This window comes from Euprymna scolopes, chromosome 18 (assembly GCF_053919585.1).
Source record: "Euprymna scolopes isolate OS-2025 chromosome 18, ASM5391958v1, whole genome shotgun sequence".
NCBI classification, from domain to species: Eukaryota; Metazoa; Mollusca; class Cephalopoda; order Sepiida; family Sepiolidae; genus Euprymna; species Euprymna scolopes.
In genome coordinates this window covers 44,437,212-44,463,377 of record NC_136499.1, presented here as the reverse complement: position 1 = coordinate 44,463,377, position 26,166 = coordinate 44,437,212, and the positions used below count along the sequence as shown (strand labels likewise).

Sequence of the window (26,166 nt, the reverse complement as noted above, 5' to 3'; positions counted from 1 at the left end):
AATTATTTTGGCTAGTTTTACCAAGATTTATAAAGCCCTTAATATATGACACATTCGCTGTTCATGCAAATGATAAGCCGAAGCGAGTGAATGGGGAGATGTTTTTTTTTTTTTTACTTAGACCAAAAAGGTTATGTTTTTTATCAAGCATTTATGTATGTTTGCCTAATAATTGCCGATAATTATTGACTAGGAGCAAAGTGTAGTATCTGTTCTGATACTACACTTTATCTTTTCTGTCTTTGGTTAATGAAAGAGAAATCCTTCTAGACTAAAGTAATTTTTATTTTTGTTCCAATCCAAAGTGCCTTTTGGGGGGAGGTAGATTTTCTCCAAATTAAAAATCGACCTTGTATTTAACTTTTTCTTTTCATGGGGAAGCAAGTAAATAGGGAGCTATGACACAATGGATAAAAGATGTTTATTAATAATCATTTCTTGGCGGTCTTATGGGGATTGAGTGTTCATTTCTTACTATAGGCGATAATAACTCAAAATAACTTAATAATTAACACTTGTAACTGATTATGGCTGATAGAACAGGAACAATCTATCCCCATAAATTAAGTAAACAACTAGAATAGAAATCCTAATTGACATTTCTCAGTTTGTCAAAAAAACATGTAAACGTTTTTTTCTTTTTTTTTAATCTTTGCAAAATTAAGGAAGTTTAAGAATTTTGCTATTTTTTTTAAATCTATATGTAAAGATATTTGACTTGGGGGGATGTAAAACTATTTAAAACGGTATTTTCTGTAAGGTTAAGTGGCATTCACCCTCAGCAGGTTGAACCGGCTTCCCCCAAAGGTCTCAAATGATCCCCAGGTGCTTGTATATCCCGGTCAGGTGAGATGACAACGTTAGTTTTTTTTAGTTCTTGCTGGAAGATGTCATGGTCCTCTTGAAATGGTTACCCGTCTGGTTCAACATTGCTTACCTGATATAATTAGAACCAGTGTCCCAACATGATGCTGCAGTTACGAGATTAGTATTAGGGTAATGTATCAAGATATGATGTCATAGGAAGTCTGAAGTGGATAAGCTGTTAAAATATTTTTCTTTTTGTCTGAATTATGAAAGAGAGAGAGAGATGATTGAGATAGCTGATACTCTTCTAGCAGCTTACCACAAGAGCATTCAATAGAGACTTGGACAACTGCTTTTGAAATTTATACTCCTATAAATATTTTTTTTGTTGTGTGTGTATTGATATTCATATTAAAAACTCTTTTTGTTTTTTGTTTTTTTTCCTATTTATTAAAAAAAAAAATACAACTTTGTTATATATGGGTCATGGAATTGCATTCACCTGCAAAAGATCTGGCTAATTTGCATATTCTTTTAAACATTCATTTTAATTAATTCTCTATTAATCTTTTTGGTTTTCGTATAAGATGATCATCTTTTGTTAACTTTGTGTAATTATATTAATGCAGATATTCTACATGATTTATATTGGCGTAATATTTGAGTAAAAAGGTTATAGTAAACACAAACCTCTTTCTATATATATTTATGGATGCGTATATATATTTGTTTAAAAAATTTTGCTACCAAACTCCTCTGTCAGTTTTTGGTTTGCAGACATGAAAATTAATATATACGGTATTCGAACCCATGCAAAACTTTATATTTAGGTTTTAGCTGGGAAAAATCGGTGCAAAAGTATAAAAATTAAAAAACAATGGAATTTGCCAGGTGAAGGTCAAACAATGGCATTATAAATATGCATGCGCAATGTAATAGCTATTGGTTCATGTTCTAATTTTTAGCGTTGTAGTAAACATGTCTTCATAGCTCAGGCATTAATGTGAAAGGAAAAAGTAAATTGTATGCTATATGTTTTGGTTTCGATTCTCATTGGTGGCACAAAAGTCATTTATTTATTTATTTTTTTTTAAACTTTTTAAATCATTACTATATATTGGGTCCAATATAATCTATAATATAAATCTCACCTGTCTGTTTAAATGTATGTATGTATGCATGTATATATGTATGTATGTATGTCAGCTGAGTCTTAGACTTTTACTGGTACCATGTAACCCAGTACTAGCTGCCTCATGGTCGGGTTGTTGGCGACTAAACTGGCTCCCCCCCCCCGGGTTAACTTGGGTGAGGAGGGTGTGGGGACACCCAGCAGGACCAAAAACAAGACTTATCAAAGGCCGGATGAGCTTCTTATGAGCCAACGGCCATCTCCTGCAGCCAGAGTTGGTACAAATGTATCGACCTTGTCTTTCCTTGGGTTCTACTGGCTCTGGTCAAGTTCCACTCGTGCCACTTGGGCAACACACGAGTTTCTTCGCCCAGGCTCTCGCAACGTTGAAAGATAGTTATGAGTTAAAAGTCTGGTCAAATTGATGTCGCGACCAGGCGCTTCAAATTCGGATTGTTCGTATGTCTGCCTAAAACTTTTGACAGAGGTGATGGATTTTCACGAGATCAGTATCGTTTTGAGGCTCGACCTTTCAGGCGACAAATATTGAAAAATTGGCTCAAAACATTAATTCCTTCGCCCTCAACTGGGCACTTTTATACAGGGAGGGGTCGCTTTTTTCGGTGATATTTTCAAAAGTAATCCCCTCTTTTCGATTGACTAGCCTTAATTTAAGCCTACATCACTTCATTTTTTTTTTTTGCTCACTCCCCCTCCCCCAAACATCCGGGAAACGCTGGGCACCCAGGCTAGTATAATAATAAATATGAAATCTGCATTAGTCAAAATATCATATTTAAGCATATTTTACGACCGGGTAATGCCGGGCGGCTTGCTAGTGTTTATATATTTATGCATAACTCTTTTTTTTAAATTTTTTTACAAGTTGCTCTTTTTTTTTTTATCATGAAAGTACGTGTTTGTTCACTTTTGTTGCTATTTTTTTTATTTATTTATTTAAACAAATGCGTTGGTTGGGTCATATAAAATGCTTCTATACTTTGCTTGATTTAAATTAAATTAAATACACTCAAATTTCTAAATATTTTTTCAAAACAATAAAATTAGAAGAAAAAACACAACAAATTCAAATTTACTTTGGCATCAGTTTTCCTAAAAAAAAAATACTCCATTACTTCTGCCAGGGTATGTGTGTGTGTGTGTGTGTGTGGAGGGGTGAATTGGTGTAATGGATACTCACACAGACCATGTTGAGTTTGAATCCTATCTGATCTACAAACTGACCCAAATTAAATACCACCTACTCGTGGAATCGTTAGTGAAAATTTATAATCCTTTCTGCAATGCAACCATTTTGGGTACAACTAAACTTCAATTCATGTCTGAGGTGTCCACCAAGTTTCAATCATGCATATCCAACGGTGTATTCATTTTTTTTTTTTTTTTTTTTTTTTTTTTTTACACAAATTATAGAGTTTAATCTCAAAGGATTCCAAAAATAAATAAAAATAATATATATATATCCAACAGCCTTTGTTTTATCACCCATCAATAATAGACTCCGAATACACACCTCTGTATTGGGAGCTCGCCTGGATACGATTGATTTGGTGTTGTGATGAACCTCTTTAGTCCAGGAATAGTTTAGGCGTTTTGATATAACTCCACAAGTAAAAATATGGTGGAGATAAGATCCAGCGAGTCTGAAGTCCATTTTAGGATCACATCTGCTATTGATGAGACGATCACCAAAGTGTTTCCACATATTGTACAGCAATACAGTTAGGAGAATAGAAAAAGGACCATGAATTTATTTTTAGCAGCCTCGTAATTCTTGCATCTCTTATTTTGCTCTTTAGTTCCATGAACGATGTTTCTCACAAAAAAAAAAAAAAAAAAATAGAATTGCTGTTTTCTAGGCCGAAATGTATCCACCTAACATTTATTGTTGAGTAATTTTTAACCATAAAGTAGGTGTTATTTTTATTTATCTTTTTTTTAGCTCCTTACATCAAGTGGTTTCATGCCTTGTCTTAATCAATTTCCATAATAAAAATATTTGAACAAGCCAAGAAAAGATTGATGCCTATTTATACCAAATATGATTGGGTTGTAGAAGGGATTATGAATCTTAATGACTAGCAGGAAGACCCGACATTGCCCGAGATTGAATGAATGATAATCAACAAATGTATCACACTGACATATTTTTATTGTCATCGAAATCTATGAAATCGCCAATTTTTTAAAATTAAATCGATTGGTTGCCTACTCTAGTTGGGAACCCAGTGTAGTGTGCCGGGAGGAAACTTGATATGCCTCCCTGTAGTGACTTAGTCCACAATGCATGGCACTGTAGAGAACCTACTGTTGATTTTATAAAATTATTTTTATATATAATAGTTTGAATTAAAGTTTAAAATGTAAAACTCATCATGTTTCAATTGTGCTCTAAACAAACGCATTCATTTTGAATGCGTCCCTGTGATATCAAAGAACCTACTGTTGATTTTATATGTTGGACATTGCTGCTTGTGCTGTAATTAAACTTCTCAATTGCACTTGTGATGTAAGACTGCATAAGATTTTAACTTTAGTCAAAATCACCTGACACTTCTTCCATTTCGATTATTGATTATCGATACTTATCGAAGACATTTTGATCCAAAACCATCTAAGAACACTGCCAGACACTTAAAGTATCTTTGTGTGAAATTTTATATAAATCGGTCCAGCCATTCTCGAGTCCAAAGTTCTTTTTATATATTAATAGAAATGGGTGGCATTTTTTTTTTTTTTTTTTTTAGCAGTCATCCTATTATATAGCAATAATGTGATGAAAAGGTATGAACTCTAAATTCCCTCCCCCTCCTCCATCATGGATAAAATAACAGGTTGTATTAAAAAAATCATTTACAATGATTTTTTGGGGTCCCCCGACAAAAAGAGGGTAAACCTGTAAATTCACCCTTGTTTGTTTGTTCGTTCATCTGTTCGTCTGTTCATCTATCCGCGCTTTTCTCAATAACTATGCCTTCGAATTTTTGGAAATTTTGCACAAACATTAAACATGATATGAGTAAAAAAAAGTAATAGAACGGATTTTCCGGGAAAACTCAGGTTGCCCCCCCCCCCCTACGGTTGCCTTTCGGGGTTAAAATGGTTAAAATTGACACTTTTGTGCTTATTAAAACAAATTAATACCTTGGATTTTTATAAAACTTTCTGAAAAGTTGTAACTAACTGATTTCTATATAATTTTGTTTGTCTATACTTGGCGATAACTCTTGGGTGTGCCCCAGGGGCTCTTTTAGGGCTAATAAAAACACTCCATTTTTGGGACTATTTTACCATATTTGTTCAAAATTTTCTGTGTATGTCTATTTAGCAGTTTTGCATGGTGTTGAACTCAAATTTAAAAATATGTTAAGGTCTTGAGGACTTTTGGGGCTAAATAGAGGAGGGGGAAATGATGGACTTAGTCATTTCTTTTTTGCATGGTGCAGAACTCAAATTTACATATGTTGAGGCCTAAAACTGCACCATTAGTTCATTTTCACCAGGATTTGATGTTCCCTGAGGACTTTTGGGGCTAAATGATTGGGGGGAGGGAGAATGCTGAACTTAGTACTTTTTTGTATGTCTCGTTCACTGTGCACTCACGGGGGATCATGCATGCTTCACTTGTTTTATTATTAAATAACTCCCTCAAAAAGGGTGGATAGAGTGTAAAACACATCAGCCACTTTTTGTCCTTACAAGTGCATTTTAAAAGACATCGTGCCTGGTAACCGATGCGGGTCTTTTCTCTTAAAGATAACGCTTAAAACTTAACCAAGTATTAACACACTCTCAGCTAAGGACTCTGAAGGAAACTAAAAGATTATCGCATGACTTCTGCTGTCAAAGCAAAGCGTTTCTCAATTGGAAAACGAGAAGGGAGTGGCCAAGATATTGGATTTCATTTCTTGTTAATGTTGGCTTCAAATAAACACTTTGATTCTCTTCCAGGAATCATTTTCAAGGCAGTCTCTTCAGTTACAGCATTGCAATCAAATGTTTGTTGGCTCTCTTGTTTTTGACAGGTTATGATTTTGTCATGTTGATAATCAAATTATTAAAATAAACGTATAACAGCTGTCAAAATGCAGATTTTCTTTTTATAATTATACTAGCAGGGAAACCCGACGTTGACGGGATTGAATGATGGCCAATAAATGTTCCACACTCTCAATACTTTTATTTTCATCAAAATTGGTAAAGTCGCTCACTTGTCAATCAAATCGATTGATTGCCTGCTCTAGTCGGGAACAATTTAAAGTTTAAAATGCAAAAGTACAGGTATCATGGTTTGATTGTGCTCTAAACAGAAACATTCATTTCGAACGTGCCTCTGTCTTATCAAAGAACCTACTGTTGATTTTTTTTTTTTTTTTTTATACACTAGGCCCTTCTGCTTGTGTGGTGATAAAACTTCTCAAATACATTTGAGATGTTAGGCTGTATAAAAGTATAACCTTTGGTTAAAATCAGACTGTTCTTTCTTTAATCTGTTTTTTTTCTCATTATTAATTTTCAATACTTATCAGAGGTATTCCGATACAAAAAACTAAGAACACTCTCGATCACATTTGTGTATAGTTTCATGGAGAACACACATACACAGTGCCTTTTATACATAAGTAAATATTTATTCATTTAGTCTTCATCAGTAAAATGTAGAAAATATTTTCTTTTTTTTTTTACTGGACATTTTGTCACTTAACCGTATAGTCTTCTGTTCTTATCAAAGATTGTTTTTTTTTTTAATGTCCAATTTCAGTATTTTATCGCTCTGGTATGCACGTATGAGTTATGAATGAAAGTATTTCCACTATTTCATTCATAAATAAAAATGGTATGCACGTATGAGTTCTGAATGAAAGTATTTCCACTATTTCATTCATAAATAAAAATAAACATTTGTATGTTGTTGCTCAGAAACGAATGTGTGGAACTAAAAAAAGATTTGGATAAATGCAGTGAACTGATCAGAAAACGAGAGAGGATTACTTTGCACCCCCTCCCCCCATGCCCAGGCAGGCACCGTTAGGGAGTCTGCTGAACATAGTGATGAGTAGGGCTAGGACAACAGCATATTCTTTTTATTGTTTTGACTCTCGAGTATATATCCGTTATTTTATATGCTTTTAGATAGAGTGATGTTGTTCTCGGTTGATTAACTGTGTCTAACTGTGTCGGATATATACTCGAGAGCTAGAACAATGAAAACTTTCATGAGAAACACTCGTTTAGTTGAAAACACTATCAACAATTTCCTCCACTCTTTATCTGTGCCTAAACCTAATTGTAGATTCCATGAACAAAGTTTCTTTCTTAGAACTGCACACCTGTGGAACTCTCTTCCTTTTGCCAGCTTTCCAGCTGACTATAAAATGGTCATCTTCAAGTCCGACGTAAACAAGTTCTTGATGAGCCGCTCCCCTTAAGTAATTCAATTGACCAAATTTCCACTACTAACAATTATTCCGACATTGTCCCATTGATCACTGTACGCTTATTAACCCTTATCCTCGAGTGGCCTCCAGGCCTTGATAAAGAGTGACTCCTTTGTATAAAAAAAATATGCTGTTGTCATAGCCCTAGTGATGAGTTACAAGTGAACTTACCTCAACAAAATTAACATTACACTATCAAGAGTTGAAGGTATATCTATGTTACAAACAATGTGGAAGAAGCCCCTTAGAATTGTTGGATCGATTCCCTATTTCATTTGTTCCAACTGGTTTAACTTGTTCGTTGAGTGGTCTCCATTACTTCGCTGTTTTGCTCCCTCATTGTAATACAACTTCCTATTCTAGTAGTTTCTTTCCAGGAACTTCAAGCTTGTGAAACTCTCTTTCCTGCTGACTGTTTTCCTCCTACCTATAGCCTTGGTCTTTTCAAGACCAACGTGAAGAGGCGTCTCCTGTCTTAGCAATAATCATGTTTCTGTTCTTGTTAGTTGCTTACATCAGGTGACTTCATGCTTTGTCTGGAGCTAAAAAAAAAATACCACTTCAAAGTCAGAAATAGTCAACGATGTGTTATATGGATAGATTCTGATCCACAAGACAGCAATTCTTCCCTCTTTGTTAGAAACATTGCTCATGGAATGTGAGGACTAAAGGACAAAATAAGGGAAACGAAAGTTACAAGGTTGTCAAAAGTAAACCTAAGGTTCACTTTTTTTTTACTCTCCAATTGAAATAGCAAGGTCAATTGGCAGTGAAAGGTCAAGAAAAACATAGGAGGAAATGATAAGGATGGACTTGAGAGAAAGAGGGATAAATAAAGACCTGCCCAGAGATAGGTTAGTTTTAATTTTTAAAAGCTGTCTAACACATGACAACATGCAAAATCCACATTAAATCAAAGATAACTTCTTTTTTTTTTTCAGTCTGAAAATTCAGTGCTTCACTGTCAGAAGAATGACAAGAATCTTATTCCATATAAGCCAAATTCAATTTTCTTTAATGATATACGGATTTGCATCCAAGAATTAGCGCCATAGTAGTTCATTTTTATGTGTTTATTTGTTTAGCTATATCTAATCTATCTGTGATACATAACAGATGGAAGAAACGTTAACAAGTAACAATGATTTATTGGATCAGAAAATTAAATTCAGAATAGTTCTTTTGTATTATTCTAAGAGTGAAGCAGCAAACTTATGAAGTAGTAAAAAAAAAAACAAAGCAAAAAAAACAAAACAAAAAATCAACAACAAACAAACTGCTTTCTTGATATACAGAAGGAACACAGATAGTAATAGACCCCCCCATCTCTCTCTCTCTCTCATATACTAGTAGGCCACCCGGCATTGCCCGGTTGTAAAATATGCATAAATATTATAATTCATGCAAAGTTTTTATTATAGAACCCATTTCTTTGGATTATTATCCAATATATAGTAATGATTTTAAAAGTTATAAAAAAATATGACTTTGGTACCATCTGCTAGAGTCAAAACCAGAACGTTTAGCACTCCAGCCTTAGTCGTTATTACCATCCAAGCTACTGAATGATGGATATGGAAGGTTAAAAATTAAACGACTTTGAGCTATGTTTAATTTTGCGCATGTGCAAAAGTAACAGCAGGAGTAATGTTTTATTCGACTTACCCTGCCATTTAATTTTAACCTCTTAGTAGCAGTTTTCTGCCAGTTAAAAACCAAACCGAAAGTAAGCTACAGGTCTAAATATCCTATATATAAAATTTCAATCTCTGTAGACTAAATATTCAGAGAGAAGTTTGATAAAGACTTTTCACGAACACACCCCAAAAAGGTCACTTTTATATATATATACTAGCAGATCTACTCGGCGTTGCCCAGTAACGTTAAATTTCTTTTAAAAAAAAATTAAAAGAAAAAAGGAAAGAAACTGAGATATGCGCATGCATGTATTATGTTTTTTTCTAAATAGTTCACTTCATGTAGGTAAAAAAATAATACTCGAGCTGAGATCAAAAACAAAACCTAGACAGTCAAGTATGATAACCATTAGGCCAGCTTGCCACGATCTTTCAAAAGTGTTTACAAACCTATTTATTCTTAACATAAGGAAGATGTCATGTGAACAATTCATGCATGTGCAGTTATGAAACAGTTGGCAAACAAATAAAAATCCTATGACCCCCTCTCCATGTACCAATTTTTCAGTTTTGACCCCTCTAGCAGCCTGGTTTTTTTTTTTTTTAAGATGAAAGCCGATTAAAAAGTTTTCCACATGTCTGAATACCCTATCTACCAAGTTTAAAATCTGTAGATCAAAAATTTGTTGAGTATATAGGTTGAGAGTTGTCCTCGCACGCTCTCTCACTTTTATAGATATAAAAATACTTCTGTGGGCTAGAACATTTTCATTTTAAATTCTACGCAATCATGCAGAATGTAGAAACTATGCTTAAATAGAATTCCGTGTAATGAAACCAATTATCTGAGAAACCATAAGTAATTATCGCTTGTTTTTCAAAGGAATATGGTAATTAGTTAACCTTCATAAAGTAGCTTGCATATCCATGACTGATTAATTAAAAAGTTTGTTTTAATAATGTTAAAATAGAAAAAGTAGGCTTTTAATATCAATGTCAGAGCAAGACAAAGACTTAACTTTATAGATAGTAAGTTTTGAAAAAATATATATATATATATATCAAATAAGTTGCACAGAATTTTTCACATTTCACCCCCCCCCCCCCGTGAGGATTCGTCTGGCTATTGCATGGAGTTAATGTTGCTACATGTTTTTATATATTCCCATGGAACTGGATTTGCTAATGAGCCAATCAGATTCTTTATTATTTACATGCCCATTTATCATAGCAAGGGAAAATTTCACCTATTTCTTTGTCCTTTTTGGCAGGGATTTGGTTTCACTTTTCTTTGTGTTGGGAATTGGCCTCGTTTTAATCTGGATGTTTTTCGCTTACATTTTGTATTTATACTAGTGTATTTGTTTATATATTTACTTTTTAGTTATTATAATTATGATTATCATTCTTGTTATTATTTATTTATGTATTTTTTCTCTGTGTGTGTACTGTTATTTTAACGTAAAGTTTATTTTGTGTATACATACGTTTGCTATTACACTTCTGCAGTTTAATAAATTTTGGGGTCTTCAAAGTTTACGTTAGCTAATTTCTTATTCAAACATAGTCTACACAAGTCATTTAGGTTTTTATATGTGCTGGCTTGCCGTACTATTTTCCACTCTACTATTGGCGATCGTCCTCTTTCCTTGAGCTTCCAGTAGTGGTCCACTAATACTGTCTTTATTCAGCATTTTTCATTTTTGAATGTACTTCTGAAGTCGTAATATCTATTTTTAGAATTCAGGGAGATCATTTCTATGTAATGTTGTTTGTTATTCAGGTTTCCTTTGTAGTCTAGTAAAGAATGCTTTTGCTAAGGCATTTATTTCGTAGAAGACAGTGTCTGTTTTCTACAGTTATAATATTTTTGCTCACATATATATAATCTTTTTTTTTTTTTTTACATAGGCATCACCACATTATCAAGGCCAAGAGGCCACTCAAGGATAAGGGTTACAGAGTGTACAGTAGAAATTGGACAATATAGTAATCATTAGTAATGAAAATTTGGTAAATTTGATAACTTATATGGAACGGCTCATCAAGAACTTATTTACGTTAGACTTGAAGACAACCATATTGTAGTCAGCCGGAAAGCAGGAAAACGGAAGACAATTCCACAGGCATGCAGTTCTAAGAAAGAAGCTTTGTTCATGGAATCTACGTTTAGGTTTAGGCACAGATAAAGAGTGGGGGGAATTATTGATAGTGTTTACAGCTAGACGAGTGTTTCTTGTGAAAGTTTGGCGAGGGGGGACCATAGATTGAAGCTCAGTCGAACACTTTCCATGAAAATAACGATACATCAGAGACAAACTCGCAACATCTCTTCTGTGAGATAGAGGTTGCAAGGAAGAGAAAAGGACATCTCCTACGAGGCTACGAAGTCTATTTTGAACTCTATCAAGGCAGGACAAGTCCTTTCTAGCAGCTCCTGCCCAGATGTGGCAACAGTATTCCATCCTTGGACGTACCTGGCTCTTATATAGATAGAGAATAGCATCGGCAGTGAGATATCTACCGGATCGATAGAAAGATCCCACCATTTCTCCAGCGGCCTTGTGGAAATATGATTTTTTCCAATTATATTTCACTTTTTATATATGCAAATCCTTAATTTAAGAAGCTCAATATGATTACAGAGCATATAATAAATAAATTACAAAAGTCTGTATTACAAATTTCATGATGTTGACCATCATACGATTTATTCCTTTAATTTTGTTGACATTTACAATTCTTATCTTTTTAATTTATTCCATAATTTGATCCTCTTAACCGGGTAGAGCTATTTCTATCCTGATAGGTTTGTCTCGTTGAAAATTTATTTTTTAGGTTAATTTATTATTATATATGTGTGTGTGTGTGTGTGCGCTCTGTTGATATGTTTAGCAAACATTGAACTTCTAAACAAAAAAAGATTGGTATACACAAAGAGTGAAATATAACTGAAAAAATATATTTTACAAAAACGAATGTAAAATATATATGAAATTATATAGACACCAGAAAAACCTACTGCAGATTAATCAACCTCTGATGAGACAAGCAACTTTGTCAAAATATTGATTAATCCAGTTTTTCTGATGTTTATATAATTTAACTTATAATAACTCTACATATGAATTGAGCACTTTTGAAAAATATTGTTTTTCTTTTTACTTCAATACATTTGAACTTATTTAATTTATATAATGTGAGTGTGTGCCTCCTATATATAGCTTTAACTTTTTCTCTCCATTATAATGAAAAAGCATAGTTTCCGTAACCGTAAAATGTCAATCTTCTAAAATTCTAGGTTAAATCTTTTTCTTTATTTTTACTTTTGTTCAGTAAAATAAATCTCTACATTTTTTTTTTTTTTTAATCTTCCAGATTTTGGATACAAGCATGCTTGATATCCGTCGTGTATTCTGCAAAGAGTCTGGGACAAACCTGCAGTTTGAGGTTGGAGAACATCATCCCATATTTGGCTCTAAGCTTGAGGTAAAATTACCATCAGATGAAAAACTGAAGTAAGTTCTTGCATATATTTTTATTTTTTATATATTTTTCACTTAAATTCATCACAACCATTTTTTTTTTTTTAATATTATACTCAAATTTTATTATCTATATATATAAAAGGCAAAATGTGTGTTAATGTGTGCACATTTTGTGTATGTCCGACAAAGGCTTCTTTGAAGGGACGCTTGGGGGAGGAGGGGTTACTGTTTCTTAGAACTTTTTATATGCTATCTAGATTATAATATCTATGATTCACGAAATGAGGTTGTGTGTATCTTTTATTTGGGCAACTTTTACACTCTATTTTCGTGATATTTCTTGGTCTCTGGTGTTCCTTTGACTTTTCCATATAAAAAAGCGAAACTGAACCCGTAGCAAAACCAAGCTCCCTGGCACTCGTACCAAGGACGTCCAGAAAAGCAATCAGCTTTGATCAATGCGGGGGAAACCCCCTTATATCAGACAATTGCTATTTATTTGGACACTCTCCTTTTTATGGGGAGCTGGTTTTCCCCAACATCGTGGGGGAAACAAACAAAACTTGCTTGCAACTAAGGTTAAGTTTCCCCTATCACATGATTTTTGACCTCATTAAATTTACGTACCTGTCACTTAACTTTTTAATTCTTAAATTAAAACGCTTTTCAGTTCCTGTCCCATCGTGGCTTTCTTTTTCATCTTCGCGTCAAGGCTTAGTGTTCGAGCCTACCTACCTACCAAAACTTTTTTTTATTTTTTTATACCAACAAATACTCATACAACACCGGGCACCCACGCTAGTCTATAGTATAAATTTCACATGTATGTATGTATGTCTGCCTAAAACTTTCGACAGAGGCAACAGATTTTCACGAGAGTGGCATTGTTTTGAAGATCGACCCTTTGGGTGATAAATATCGAAAAATTGGCGAAAAACATTAATTCCTTTACTCTCAGCTGGCCACTTTTCTACAGGGAGGGGTCGCTTTTTTCGCCGATATTTTCGAAAGTCATCCCTTTTTTCGATTGTTTAGCCTTAATTTAAACCTATGTCACTTCCAGTTTGGCGATGGGCACAACAGCAAAGACATACCGATTTTTTTTCATATTCTTTTCCTCTTTGGCGGTACAGGTTCAAGCCTACCTGCCTACTACCACTTTTGTTTTTTTGTTTTTTTTGCTCAACACACACCTCCAAACCTCCAAGCAACTCTAGGTACCCAGGCTAGTCTCATTTAAAGAATCTAAACTCTCTAGACTGTGTTACATATGAGGGGTCCTTCGTAAGTAGCAATTAAGTTAGCAAGTGTGAATTTTAATAAGGATCACATTAGTACATGTCAGGATGATTTAGCTACAAATAGAATTGTACCTAAAAACGGATGATATGATGAAGTGGGTGGGGTGAAGCAGCAGTTCAAACTCCTTAGGCAAAACAGTTGAACAATCATGATATGAGACATCATATTTTTGAGCAAGAAACAAAGGTTTTTCTACTTGATCTTGCTCTGAAAGCCAATTTAACTGCAACATGGCCCCAGTACTGTGAATAATCTAAGGCAAATATCACTTTGCTGTTATTCATTAGATAGAAAGTAATTTTAAGAAGTAAATAATCAGAAGATAACTTTAGTCTCTCTCCATAAGTAAATTCTCTCCAATAAAACCTTGATGAACTCCTTGCATCATTCATGAGTGGAAAATTTATTATGCCAAAAGTAAAAAGATGAGATAATCGATAATCCTGGACAATTAAAGTCATTCATGAAAAGCGATGATGATGAAAGAAGCGACAATGCAGAGAGTAAAAGACCGGCATGTAAACACCGACATATGTATAAAAGGACATTTGATTTATTTGGATTCTTGATCACTCATGGGTGAGAACATAATGCAGATATTATTATTATTTATACTCACTAGAAGTTCTCATAAAGGCCATCATCAGATATTGCTCACTTCCAACAATCTGTGGTGTTCTCTGGAGTCTGAGTGACAAGAAGTTTCCCCAGATTTCCAGTATTCTCCACTTTTTTGATAACATTTGCAAATGAATTTGCATTATTGCTTCCTTTTCTTGGTCTTTCCATCCTCCTCGACCCTTCTTGACTATTGCTTGACTATGTTGATGCCAGCATTATCCGGGGGAGGGGGTAACTTGTGTATAAAAAGACTTGATTTGATTTCTTGACTGCTCACGGGTGAGAACATGTGTGATCTCCCATTGCTGAAAATATAACAACTGTCGGTGTTTACCCCAAATCATTGATATGAGAGAGAGAAAGATCACTCGGAGACTACTCTATGTAAACAGATAAATGCTTTAATTCTTTTATGACCAAAAAAATTTCCACCACTCTGTCTGTGCCTAAATCTAAACATAAATTTCATGAACAAAGCTTCTTTCCTAGAACTGCCCACCTGTGGAACTCTGTTCCACTGGTCTACTTCCCAACTGACTACAACATGGTTCTCTTCAAGTCCAATGTAAACAAGTCCTTGTTCAGTTGCTCCCTTAAATAATCAAATTCTATCCAATTTCTGCCCAAAACGATCACTAAGCTGTTGTCTCAGTGACACCTTACACTCATTAACCCTTATCCTCGAGTGACCTTTGGGCCTTGATAAGTGGTGACTCTCTTTTGCAAAAACAAAATAACAACAACAAAAAAAATCTCAGAGAATTAGAAATAATCTATTTTCCTGAAATTTGTAATAAATTATGCATTTAATAAGGAATACAAGTTTTCAGATTAAACATTTTTAAAATAATTGAAGTGTGATAGAATTTAAATTTAGGCCATCTTTTTTTCTTCTCTTTGGTTTATTCCCCCCTCTTATTTACTTTTCATTTCGTGTTCCTTCTGTACGAAGTGGAAATGGGAGATACTGAAATGAACCGTTTAGTCTGACATCCTTACAAATGCAACATGTGATCCTGAAATAATTTTATTTTTTAAATTAGCTCACATATTCATGGCTTCTATTCAATACATATGTTATTTTATAAGGAATGCAATTTTCAGTTTAAAATCATAATTTTCGTTACTTAATCAGATTCTGACCCAAGTTCTGGCAACATCGTGACAGCATCTTCCGACATGGAAGCAGCTGGAAAATGCTAACAACATGTAAACTACCAGAAATGATAAAATCAAAACGCAGTCTTATAATCAAATGAGAAAAAAATAACAAAATTGTCAAAAAAAAAAAAAAACAATTTTTCTTTTAATGAAAATGTTACCATTAAGTTTAATGGTGTGAAACAAAAAAAAATTTTTTTTAAATATATATAAAAAAAATTTTTTTTTTTTTCAAGAAAAGTTTCAACTAAATTGATTCTTTTTTCTTCAATTAATGAAAACAACTGTAAAAGAAAAAAATGTATTTTTCATATTTTTTTTTTCAGTGAAAGTTGCAAATAAATAAGTTTGTTTTTTTTACAAATGTATTTCTTTTGTTAAATGCTTTTACATAGCATTTGTAATTCATTTTTGACTTGAACCCAAAATTTTTTTCTTTTTAATTTTAAATGAACTTTACAAATTCGTTGAAATCTGTTTATATTCTGATAGCTGATTATTTATTGGCCAATTGTGTTGGCATCTTTCAGCTGCTTCTATAACCATGCCGGAAGTTGTAGACATGAGGTGGCCAGACATTTGATCAGAATCTGAATAAGAATCAGATAATTTTAAAAAGAATTATGATTTGACAACATTTAAGTTTGGGCCAAATTAGTGAAAAACAAACAAAAATAACAAATAAAAATCATAGGTCATATTGAAATTTGGGGTAATTGGACATTTTATATATGTGTCATCTGATAAGCTACATCCTAAGTAGCATTAACTTTTAGTGGAAGTTTGACAGAATTAAAGTTTGTTAGTGTGATTACAAGAGTTGGCTTAGATGAAGTAAGTTAAAGAAACTCTTGCCATTACTAAGAAACAGAACATTACAACTATCGACCAAGGCAAGACTATTAGGCATGCGTATGTAGTGTGACGATGTATAGAAGTGAAACCTAGCCAGGTTTGCGGACATGCATTGGATAAAAAGAAATGATGGATGTGTACTGCAGGTCTGTAAGATAGGTTTAGATTTAATAATCTTAGAGGAAGATAAAAGTCTGGGCAGTTTAGAGAGATGTGTGCAGGAGAGTAGACTTTGATGGTCTGGCCATATTTAAAAAATGGATGAGTTTTGGGATTTGTTCACTGCACTGTCATTAAAAAAGAAAAAAAAAATTATTGCATTTTCATCCCCCAAACAAGGCACAGTGCCACTTTGATATAGGGCGCTACTATCCGAGACATAATTTGTAGGGGTACTTTGTAGGGAGTTGTGCAGCAAGATGTCTGTTTATATTACACTTAAACTTCTGCATGTCAGTACAGTCAGGGAAGCTGGAACCCAGAAGGGAATTCCAAAGTCTAGTAGACCTAGGGGAAAAAAACTATTAGAATAGAAGGCTTTCTTACATCTGGGGATCTCTACTGTGTAGGGGTGGGATTTTGCTGCTTGTCAGGTGTATTTTTATCAGGGGGACACAAGCGCTTGTAGTTCGTCAGTGCATCCAACCATTAAAATACATTATACATTAAAACAGGCAGAGGGATGCAACATTTCATCGATCGGACAGTGACTGAAACCTAGCTGATAGTGTGGGACCTATTAAGTTGGCAACTATCTTTTGAACTCTAAGACTATTAGCAGATGCACCGGCCCAAATAATCGTCCTATGTGTTATGGCAGTCCAAAGTTGTTTCTTGATCTATCCAGTCAGTGTTATAATGAAGAGTCCTAATAATATAATAATAATAAACAAAGCCAGAAGTTCAGCTTATAAATGAATGTTTATTACTTTTTTAAATTACAAGTTGTACTAGTCTACTTAGTCGAATGACAAACTTGCAACATCAGATCCTTGCCTGATCAAACCAAAGCACATAAGACCCATTAATGTGATCCTTTACAGAGTGGATAGCTGGTTTTGGGGGGAGATACAAGTCGCTAACCTTTTGGAGAGTGAGGTTTAAAAGCTATGTTGATTATAGGAGGAGGGTTAAACGGCTTTGGCTACGTTGTCGTGGAAGACAACAATGTTGTTTAAATATGTAAACAACTTTTCGGTGTCTCTTATTTTACTACATAAATATATAAAAGAAAATAAAAATTAAAAACATATTACAAAACCATCTTTAAACTTAGTAAGGTGGCAGACCAAATAAAATTAACCTGAGGGACAGATTTGGCCCGTGGGTTGAAAGTTGCTAATCCCTGCACTAGTGTCTGTAGCTAATAAAAATATTGGTGTGTGTGAGAATAAAGGAAATAATATTCCGACGAGATGGCAAGATGGAAACAGAACAAACCAAGTTATATCTTCATCAACGTTTCAGCTTTATTTCAAGACTTCCTTGGGATGGTTAAATCGAAGAAAATAAAATACCATTACAATATTTGAAAATATTTGTGAAAATAACGACATAAAGCACTTTAGATTTCTAAACAGCTATATGGGGTTAAAAAATATCTCACTCACTCCACAATGCTGAAATGCCAACGGCTTTTTTTCGTTCTGTAATAGAACAAAGACATCCTTTTCACAACAAATATATTTTCAAATATTGTAATGGTATTTTATTTTCTTCAATTTAATCATTTTTTCATCTCCACATATATATATATATATATATATATATATATATATATATATATATATATGAAGTGAAATTGTGTGTGTGTGTACGTTTCTATACCAAACTACTCTGTCAATTTTCAGTCTACAGACTCGAGATTTAACATTTGGGAAAATCTTTTTAATTGGTTTTTGGCCAGAAATTCGGCTGTCAAGGGGTCAAAACTCAACGATTTGACCTTTGAAAACTCTACCAAATTCCTCTGCCAATTTTGGGTCTAAACACTTGAAATTTTAGATGTAGGTTACCTGGATATGGATCAAACTTTTTAATTTGATTTGATCCCAAAACAATAAATGTTAAGGGGTCAAAATTGGGGTCTAAGTTAAAAAAAATTTGAAGTCTGCAGTCTCTACCAAATTACTCAGCCAATTTTTGGTTTAAACATTTGAAATTTTACATAAAATGTATTCAGACGTAGGGCAAGCTTTTAAATCGGATTTTGGCCGAAAATTTGTCCGCCAACGGGTCAAAGTTCAAAAGATTTGATTTTTGCTATCTCTAGCAAACTATTAAGCCAATTTTGGGTCTAAACATTTGAAATTTTACATGAAGGGTATTCAGACATGCAGCAAGCTTTTTAATCAGTTTTTAGGCGAAAATTTGGCTGCCAAGAGGCCAAAGTTGAAAGAGTTGATCTTTGCAGACTCTATCAAACTCCTCCACCAATTTTGGGTCTAAACACTTGAAAATTTAGATGTAGGTTACCTGGACATGAGTCAAACTTTTTAATATGTATATATACATATGAACATAAATTTATGAACAGTCTAGCCAGACTGAACTGCTAGTATCTGTCTATCTATCTCTCTCTCTCTCTCTCTCTCTATATATATATATATATATATATATATATATATATATATATATATATATATATATATATATTATTTTTAAAATAGGGGGTACCAGATTGGTCAATGGGAAAATTATTCCCAACAAGCATTTAGGTAAAAATGCACTTTCATATAAATACTTGAATTCATTCAAGAAAGTATCGCTAACAAAAACAAATAAAAACATATATATATATATATTATAATTATTTTTTTTTTTACTAAAAAGTTTTATATATAAAAATTTGGTAATGTTCATATACCAATAAAATCAAAGTCAATATTAATTGACTTAATTAAGCTTCATGATTATAGGTTTTCGTAATCAAGCATGCGTATATTTCTGAAAAAATCAAGGCAACATAATATAAAATAAGAACATTATATGATGTATTTTGGTGTTACAATTGCTTCGTAACCATTTGGACAAATTTAAACATTATTAAATAGCTACTCTTCAGACACCAAATAAATTTGTCATGTGTATATATGTATGTGTATATATATATATATATATATATAGATATAGACAAATGTATTTTGGTGTCTAAAAAATAGCTACTTTTGGAATATTTTTAAATAATGGTTACAAAACAATTCTAACACATAAGGAAATACACCATATGATGTTCTTATTTTTTATTTTGTTGTCTTGATTTTTGCAAAAATGTATAGATAGCCAACATACTTAGTATAGAGTGCATGAAATATTTTCATTTGATGATTTGGTCATTTTATCCGTATGTCTGATAGACATTTGGCAAATAAATGTTTTTCTCTTAAACTCTGTACTGGTCAAAAAAATCTGTTCATGCTTATGGTCAGATACAATGGAAGACTGGGAGGTCATTGCTTAGAATGGTGAAATGACACAATATCATTCATCTGGGTGCACAGATGTTCAAGGATGGGTGAGTTCAGTATGCAAGGGTGAGCGTACTCCTGTCTTATAAACATCAGTAATGGGTCTTCAATTCATATCAAACTCAGTCTATTTCCAGCCAGGCTGAAGTCATATGTAAAGTGACTTGTGCAGAAACCTTTTTGTTCAGTTGATTTATCAATGGATTTGATAAGTATTGACATAATGTCAATCTGAACTGATAGCCATCATATTTTGATAAATGGGAAAAAGCTAACAGAATGTGTGTATATTTGTTTTTTTCCCCCTTTTTCGAATGCAAATTTGAGAAATGTTATTAAAACCAGAATATCATACTTGTGTTGAACTCTACCAAGCAATCTGTTCTCTTAGAGTTGACAATTTCATAGGAAGGTTTTGTGCGGTTAAAAAATTAAACTGTTAAGTATTCTGTATTTCTCATTCTAATTTTAGTGGTTAAAGTCGTCACTCTGCAGTCTATACTCAAAATGCAAAATTCATGAACGTGTCTGAAAAATAAGCTTCTTATTCAACATCTCGGTTGCATATGAAGTAATGAGAAATCTTATTTTATAAGACCCGCCAGTATATAATTAGATACTGCAGACATTTTTAGCCTTTTTTTTTTTTTTTTTTTTTTTTTTTTTACTTGTAACCAGACTGCACATACTGCACAAAATCAAAGGTTTATACGAATTTTTAACTATTATTTGCTACGAGCGGCAACCAGGCATTTAATCACAAATTGCTTGGAAGAATTCTTTGAAAAGAAACTCTAAAAGTATGCTATTAATTGTCAGATTTAAAAATGAGATGTCTCCCAGTGGAATGCAGTGAATTTTCAGCATCTTTATCTGGTAAACACCTTTAATAATTTTGGAATTAAAAGAACAAAAAAAACAAAAAACAAAGAGAAAAACTAACAATCCGCAGTATCACCAAAATTGTTGAGAGAAACTAAAGTTGTTTATAACTAAGAAAATGAAATAAATAATCTATATAAATAACAGTAAATGTGTGTTTGTGTGTCTGTGTGAAAATATTTAACTGATAAACTCTTAAACTACATAACACTGAAATTAATCATACACCAAGGATGGTTCATAATCTTTGTTTGAATGGAAATATGTTGGTAAGTTGAAATACAAAATGTTTATTTCAACTTGCCAACATATTCCTATTACTTTATACCTTGAAGTGGTTTAATTTTAAATCTTTTTATCTATCTTGCAATAGCTCAAACGGTAGAGAATGGGGTTGGAGTATTAAATGTTTTGGTTTCGATTCTAGCTGATGATAGCAAATCTTAATCTTAATTTTAATCTTTTGAAATATTACTACATATTAGGTACAATATAATATAGATAATTGGCTTTGTAATAATAAATATGAAATCTGCATGGATTAAAATATATTTAAACGTATTTTACAACTAAACAAGACCGGGTGCCCCTGCTAATAAATAAAGTGGAGAACCATGGGGGTCATACTAACTAGCTATCTGGACACCCTCAAACCTGGCTGATTATATTGTATTGAAAGGTCTGAAATACCCAATTGTTCCAGAAACATCATTGATGATATATCTGGATGTAATGGATTGTTAAGTTCAATGGTAGATATTTTACAGTGGTCCAATCTATGGTCCACCATCCCAATCTTGGTGGGGTGGGGGGACATTTACAGCAAGAACTCTCCTAGCTACAACCACAGATAGAAACTAACTTTGCTAAGTGAACATTCGGTTATCCAAACTATATTAATTCATTCTAATATTATCTTTTTTTAATTTATACTTTTTATAAAGATTATTTTTATAATAAATTATAACCACTGTTGTAATATAGCGGTTTCATGTTCAGTACTTTTCTAAGTTCGTTAATGCTGTTTCTCCAGTTTCTCATAAAATGTTTATAGTTTACTTGAATGGTTCGCGTGTCGAAAAAGGTCTTCTACAGTATGTGAACCGGATGTTGCTTCTGCCACCCACGTTACTTTACACGCTCTTATCAAAATTTGTTTGCTACTATAGGATATCATGCACATACCATTTTCTCGTGGTTGTATGTCGTCAAGTTGCTTGCATCTGTCCACTGTAAACATACTCCTTTCATAACACCAATAAATGGACGTGTTTCCGTTAGAAAAGTTCAACAAAAAATCGTAGCAGCAGTCCAACAAACACGTCAAAATCCGATGCAAACCAGTAAGGTGACGAGCAGCAATAATTGTTACGGATTATCGTGCTCTCCTCCTACACTTTCAACACGAGCTGCTTTTATACAGTGCAAGTACATCTCATTTGCATGCGTGCGGTGTGACTTCGTACGACTACATATAAAAACTGTGTGCCATCTTTGCTTCTTTTCCTTTCTCAGCCCGACCTCACATGATGCACACGCGTGGGGACGCTTAAGTGGTAAACCTTCTGTTTTCCTCACAGCCCACTTTCTTGACAACAGGACGCAAGTTTTTTGTGCTTTTTTTTTTTTTTAATAAACTGAGTTTATTTCTGCATTTTACCAGGTCAGATGCGCATTGTCAATTTCTTTGCTGACCTTACATCTTGAGTGAAGATGAGTGAGTGGGGTTTGTCTCAAGTTCCAGTTACATTTCAATCCACAAATTATTCCTTGATTCCTGGAACAAAACTCCCATCCAAATTCGTCGCTTTCACAAGAACTAACTGTGATCTGCTTTCATCGCTAACCCAGAACATTGTCTTACCTCCTTCAAATCTCATTCTCTGAATGTGAATCTCCCCCAATCTTGCCAAATCACGTTCTCACAAGTTGGGCTCAACACAGCAGTTCGTAATTGTTTACCTCCTAACATAATCCCCATGACCCTTTTTCTGTTACTCAGTTGTGCTGTGTTCAGGGAGAGATTTTTTTTAACTCAAATAACTTTGAATCAACAATGGACCCCGTTACTCAAATCTATCTCTAATGTATTAGTTAAAAATGTCAGTCTGTCTATATAGCGTTTCATTATACAACATTATTATTGCTAGCTTTAGTTGGTTTATTATTATTATTGTTGTTATTGTATTAGTAGTAGTAATAGTAATAATAATCACCATCATCTGTTATTCTACAAGACATATATAAGTGGTATTATCTGTTGCACTATTCTTATTTAAACTTGGGTTTTCATTTTTTCATTTAAGATCTCTACTATTATATAAAAGGAACATATGTGGCTGTATGTGTGAGTATGTGCACGTTCATTTCCTATGGACTCCTAAATGGCTTGGTCGATTTTTTTTTTTTGTTTTGTTTAAATTTCACACAAATGTATTTTATGTGACTGACAGTGTTTTTAGATAGGTTTTGTATCGGATATCTTTGATAAGTATCAATGATCAAAAAAATCTGATGAAAGAAGGAACAGGCGATTTTGACACCTTATACAGCCTAACATGACAAGTACATTTAAGAAGTTTTATTACTGTGCGAGCAGAAGGGCCCAGCATATAAAATGAACCGTAGGTTCTTTGATATGACATGGGCACGTTCGAAATGAATGTTTCTGTTTAGATCACAATTTAACCATGATACTTGACATTTGCATTTTAAACTTTAATTTAAACCATTATATATGAAAATTTTTTTATAAAATCAACAGTAGATTCTCACAGTGCAATGTAGACTATAACGTGTTGTAGACGAGGTAACTGGGGAGAGGATTGAAAAATGGGCGATAATACCGATTTCAATGACAATAAAATATGGGAGGGTGAAACATTCGTGGATCCTTATTCATTTCTGGGCAACATCTGGTTCTCCCTGCTAGTCTTATATAAAACTAGCCTGGGTGCCCAGCGTTGCCCGGATGTTTGGAGATGTGTGTTGAGCAAAAAAAAAAAAAGTGGTAGTAGGCAGGCAGGCTCGACTCTTTCCGCAAAGGAGGAAAAGAATGTGAAAAAAAATCATGACATCTTTGCCATTGCATCCATCGCCAAACCGGAAGTGGAGAAGGTTTAAATTAAGGCTAGTCAGTTGAAAAGAGGGGATGACTTTTGAAAATATCGGCGAAGAAAACGACCCCTCCTTGTAGAAAAGTGGGCATTTGAGGGTGAAGGAATTCATGTTTTTTAGCTAATTTTTTTATATTTGTTGCCCGAAGGGTCGAGCTTCAAAATGATACCAATCACATAGAAAAGCCTTCACCTTTGTCGAAAGTTTTAGGCAGACATACATACATACATACATTTAAACAGACAGATGAGATTTATATAAGACTAGCAGGGGTACCCGGCGTTGCCCAGATGTTTATATGTTTTTTTGGGTAAATCAAAACAAACGAATAATAAAAAATCGTTACCCTGGTGTTTGTGTCAGAGTGGGGGGGGTTTAAAAAAAAATTTTGGTAGGTAAGTAGGAAAGATCGAACCCAAAGCCTTGAGGCGAAGTTGGAAAATAAAGTGAGAAAAAAAACGTGCGACGTTAACTGATCGGCCAGCAAGAAATAGTAACGGAAACATGTTTTAATTAATTTAAGTATTAAGAATTGGCTGGTGCCCGTACTTAATGACTTAATGAGGTCAACTTTCACTGCGGGGCAGTTTTTTATTTATGGCGGGGCAGTTTTTTTTTTTTTTTGTTTCCCCAAGATGTTGTGGGGGGAAACCAACTCCCCATAAAAAGGGGATTGTCCAAATTGAATAGCAATTGTTTGGACGTTCCCGGTGATCGCGACCAGAACAATGCCGCCAGCTTCGAATTAGTTTCGCTTTTATACAAAAAAGTCGAATCCACACACGGCGATCCAAAAATGTGGAATATTTAGCTTTTCAAAGTCGGGCAAATTAAATAGACAGGCAACCCACGTTCTTAACTCGTAGATATTATAATTTAGACAGCATATAAAAAGTTTTAAGGAGTGAGCCGACAGATCGCTTCCCGGAAAAAAGCCTTTTGCGGACATACACAAAAAGTGAACATACATATATACGCCCACACATTTTCGCTTTTATGTATATAGAAGATAAAATAGATAAAATGGTCGCCATTTTCATCATGTGATGAAATTGGTCTTAAATAAAATGTTCTGCTTCTATGAAATGTTCAAATGAATGAATTCAGACATGATTTGAATCATTTTGCCGAACCAATATGTGACTCTCTAAATATGAAATAAAACGGGAATTTGTGGTGATTCTATTTCTGTTATAGAAATACTCCCCCTTATCTATAAGATGAAACTAATCATAGAATTACTTGAGCAAAAAAATCGTTGCATAAAAACAGAAAAATCGGGTTAAAATTAATTCTTAGGTTAAAAATCCTTATTTTTCTTTTCATTAAGTTGCATGATAATTTTTTAATAGATAAAGGCAAGTAAAAATAAATTCTAATATTTTATTTTTATTTTGTTAATATGCGTCAAAGTATTTTTTACATTTCTTTCTTTGTAGTTCTTTTTTTAATACTACCTAATTATCATACTTGCACCCCATTCACTCATTTTGCTGCTCTCACTCTCTGCCTCTCTGATTTCTCCACTTTCTCTCTCTGAATTTTACGCTTTCTCTCTCTAATTTCTCTCCTTTGTCTTTTTGATTTCTCCACTTTCTCTCTCTTCAATTTCTCCCATCTTTTCCATTTTAAGCCTCTCTCTCTTCAATTTCAAACCTTTTGCTTTCATTTCTCCCCTCTATCTCTCTATTTCTCTCCACCATCTTACTCTCCCCATTTCTCCCCCCTCTCTCATTTCTCCCCTTTCTCATTTCTCCCCCTCTCTCTGTCTCATTGCCCACCTTTCTCTGTCTCATTCCCCACCTTTGTCCTGGTGCTACCAGATCAGGCTGTCTACTGACTTCCTGAGATGAAACGCACCTACATAGATGTCTTTGTTTTTTTATTCCCTTTTGCAAAACTTAGTCATGTTCTGCGAAAACAAAAACAAAAACAACATTCTCCTCCCCTTCCCCTCCCTCGTTTTCTTTTTCCTTCACCTCCTCACCCCTTTTTTTTTTTTTTTTTTTTTTTTTTTGCCTAGTTGGTAGGGCGATAGAACATACCAACTGCCCCCCTGCAGAGGGTAAAAATCCTTCAATGGGACCACCAGTTGACCGTTGGTGGCAACCCGTAATGCATTAAGAACGGGATCCTGGTGGTTGAGTGGAACATGCCTAGGAAATAATAACATGATACTACAACACACCACTTTGGCCCTTACTAGGCTAGACGGGAGGTTGGATAGGCCCGATCCAA

At 33.8% G+C, this 26,166-nt stretch overlaps 1 protein-coding gene across 1 annotated transcript in view; it reads left to right on the top strand.

Moving 5' to 3' along the window:
• The window catches only part of LOC145297606 (leukotriene A-4 hydrolase-like), a 198,652-nt gene that overhangs the window by 63,681 nt on the left and 108,805 nt on the right, over nucleotides 1-26,166 (top strand). The window contains exon 2 of the mRNA XM_080143665.1: nucleotides 12,414-12,553. Within this exon, the coding sequence (XP_079999791.1) occupies nucleotides 12,414-12,553 (140 nt within the window). The remainder of the gene's footprint in view (nucleotides 1-12,413; nucleotides 12,554-26,166) is intronic.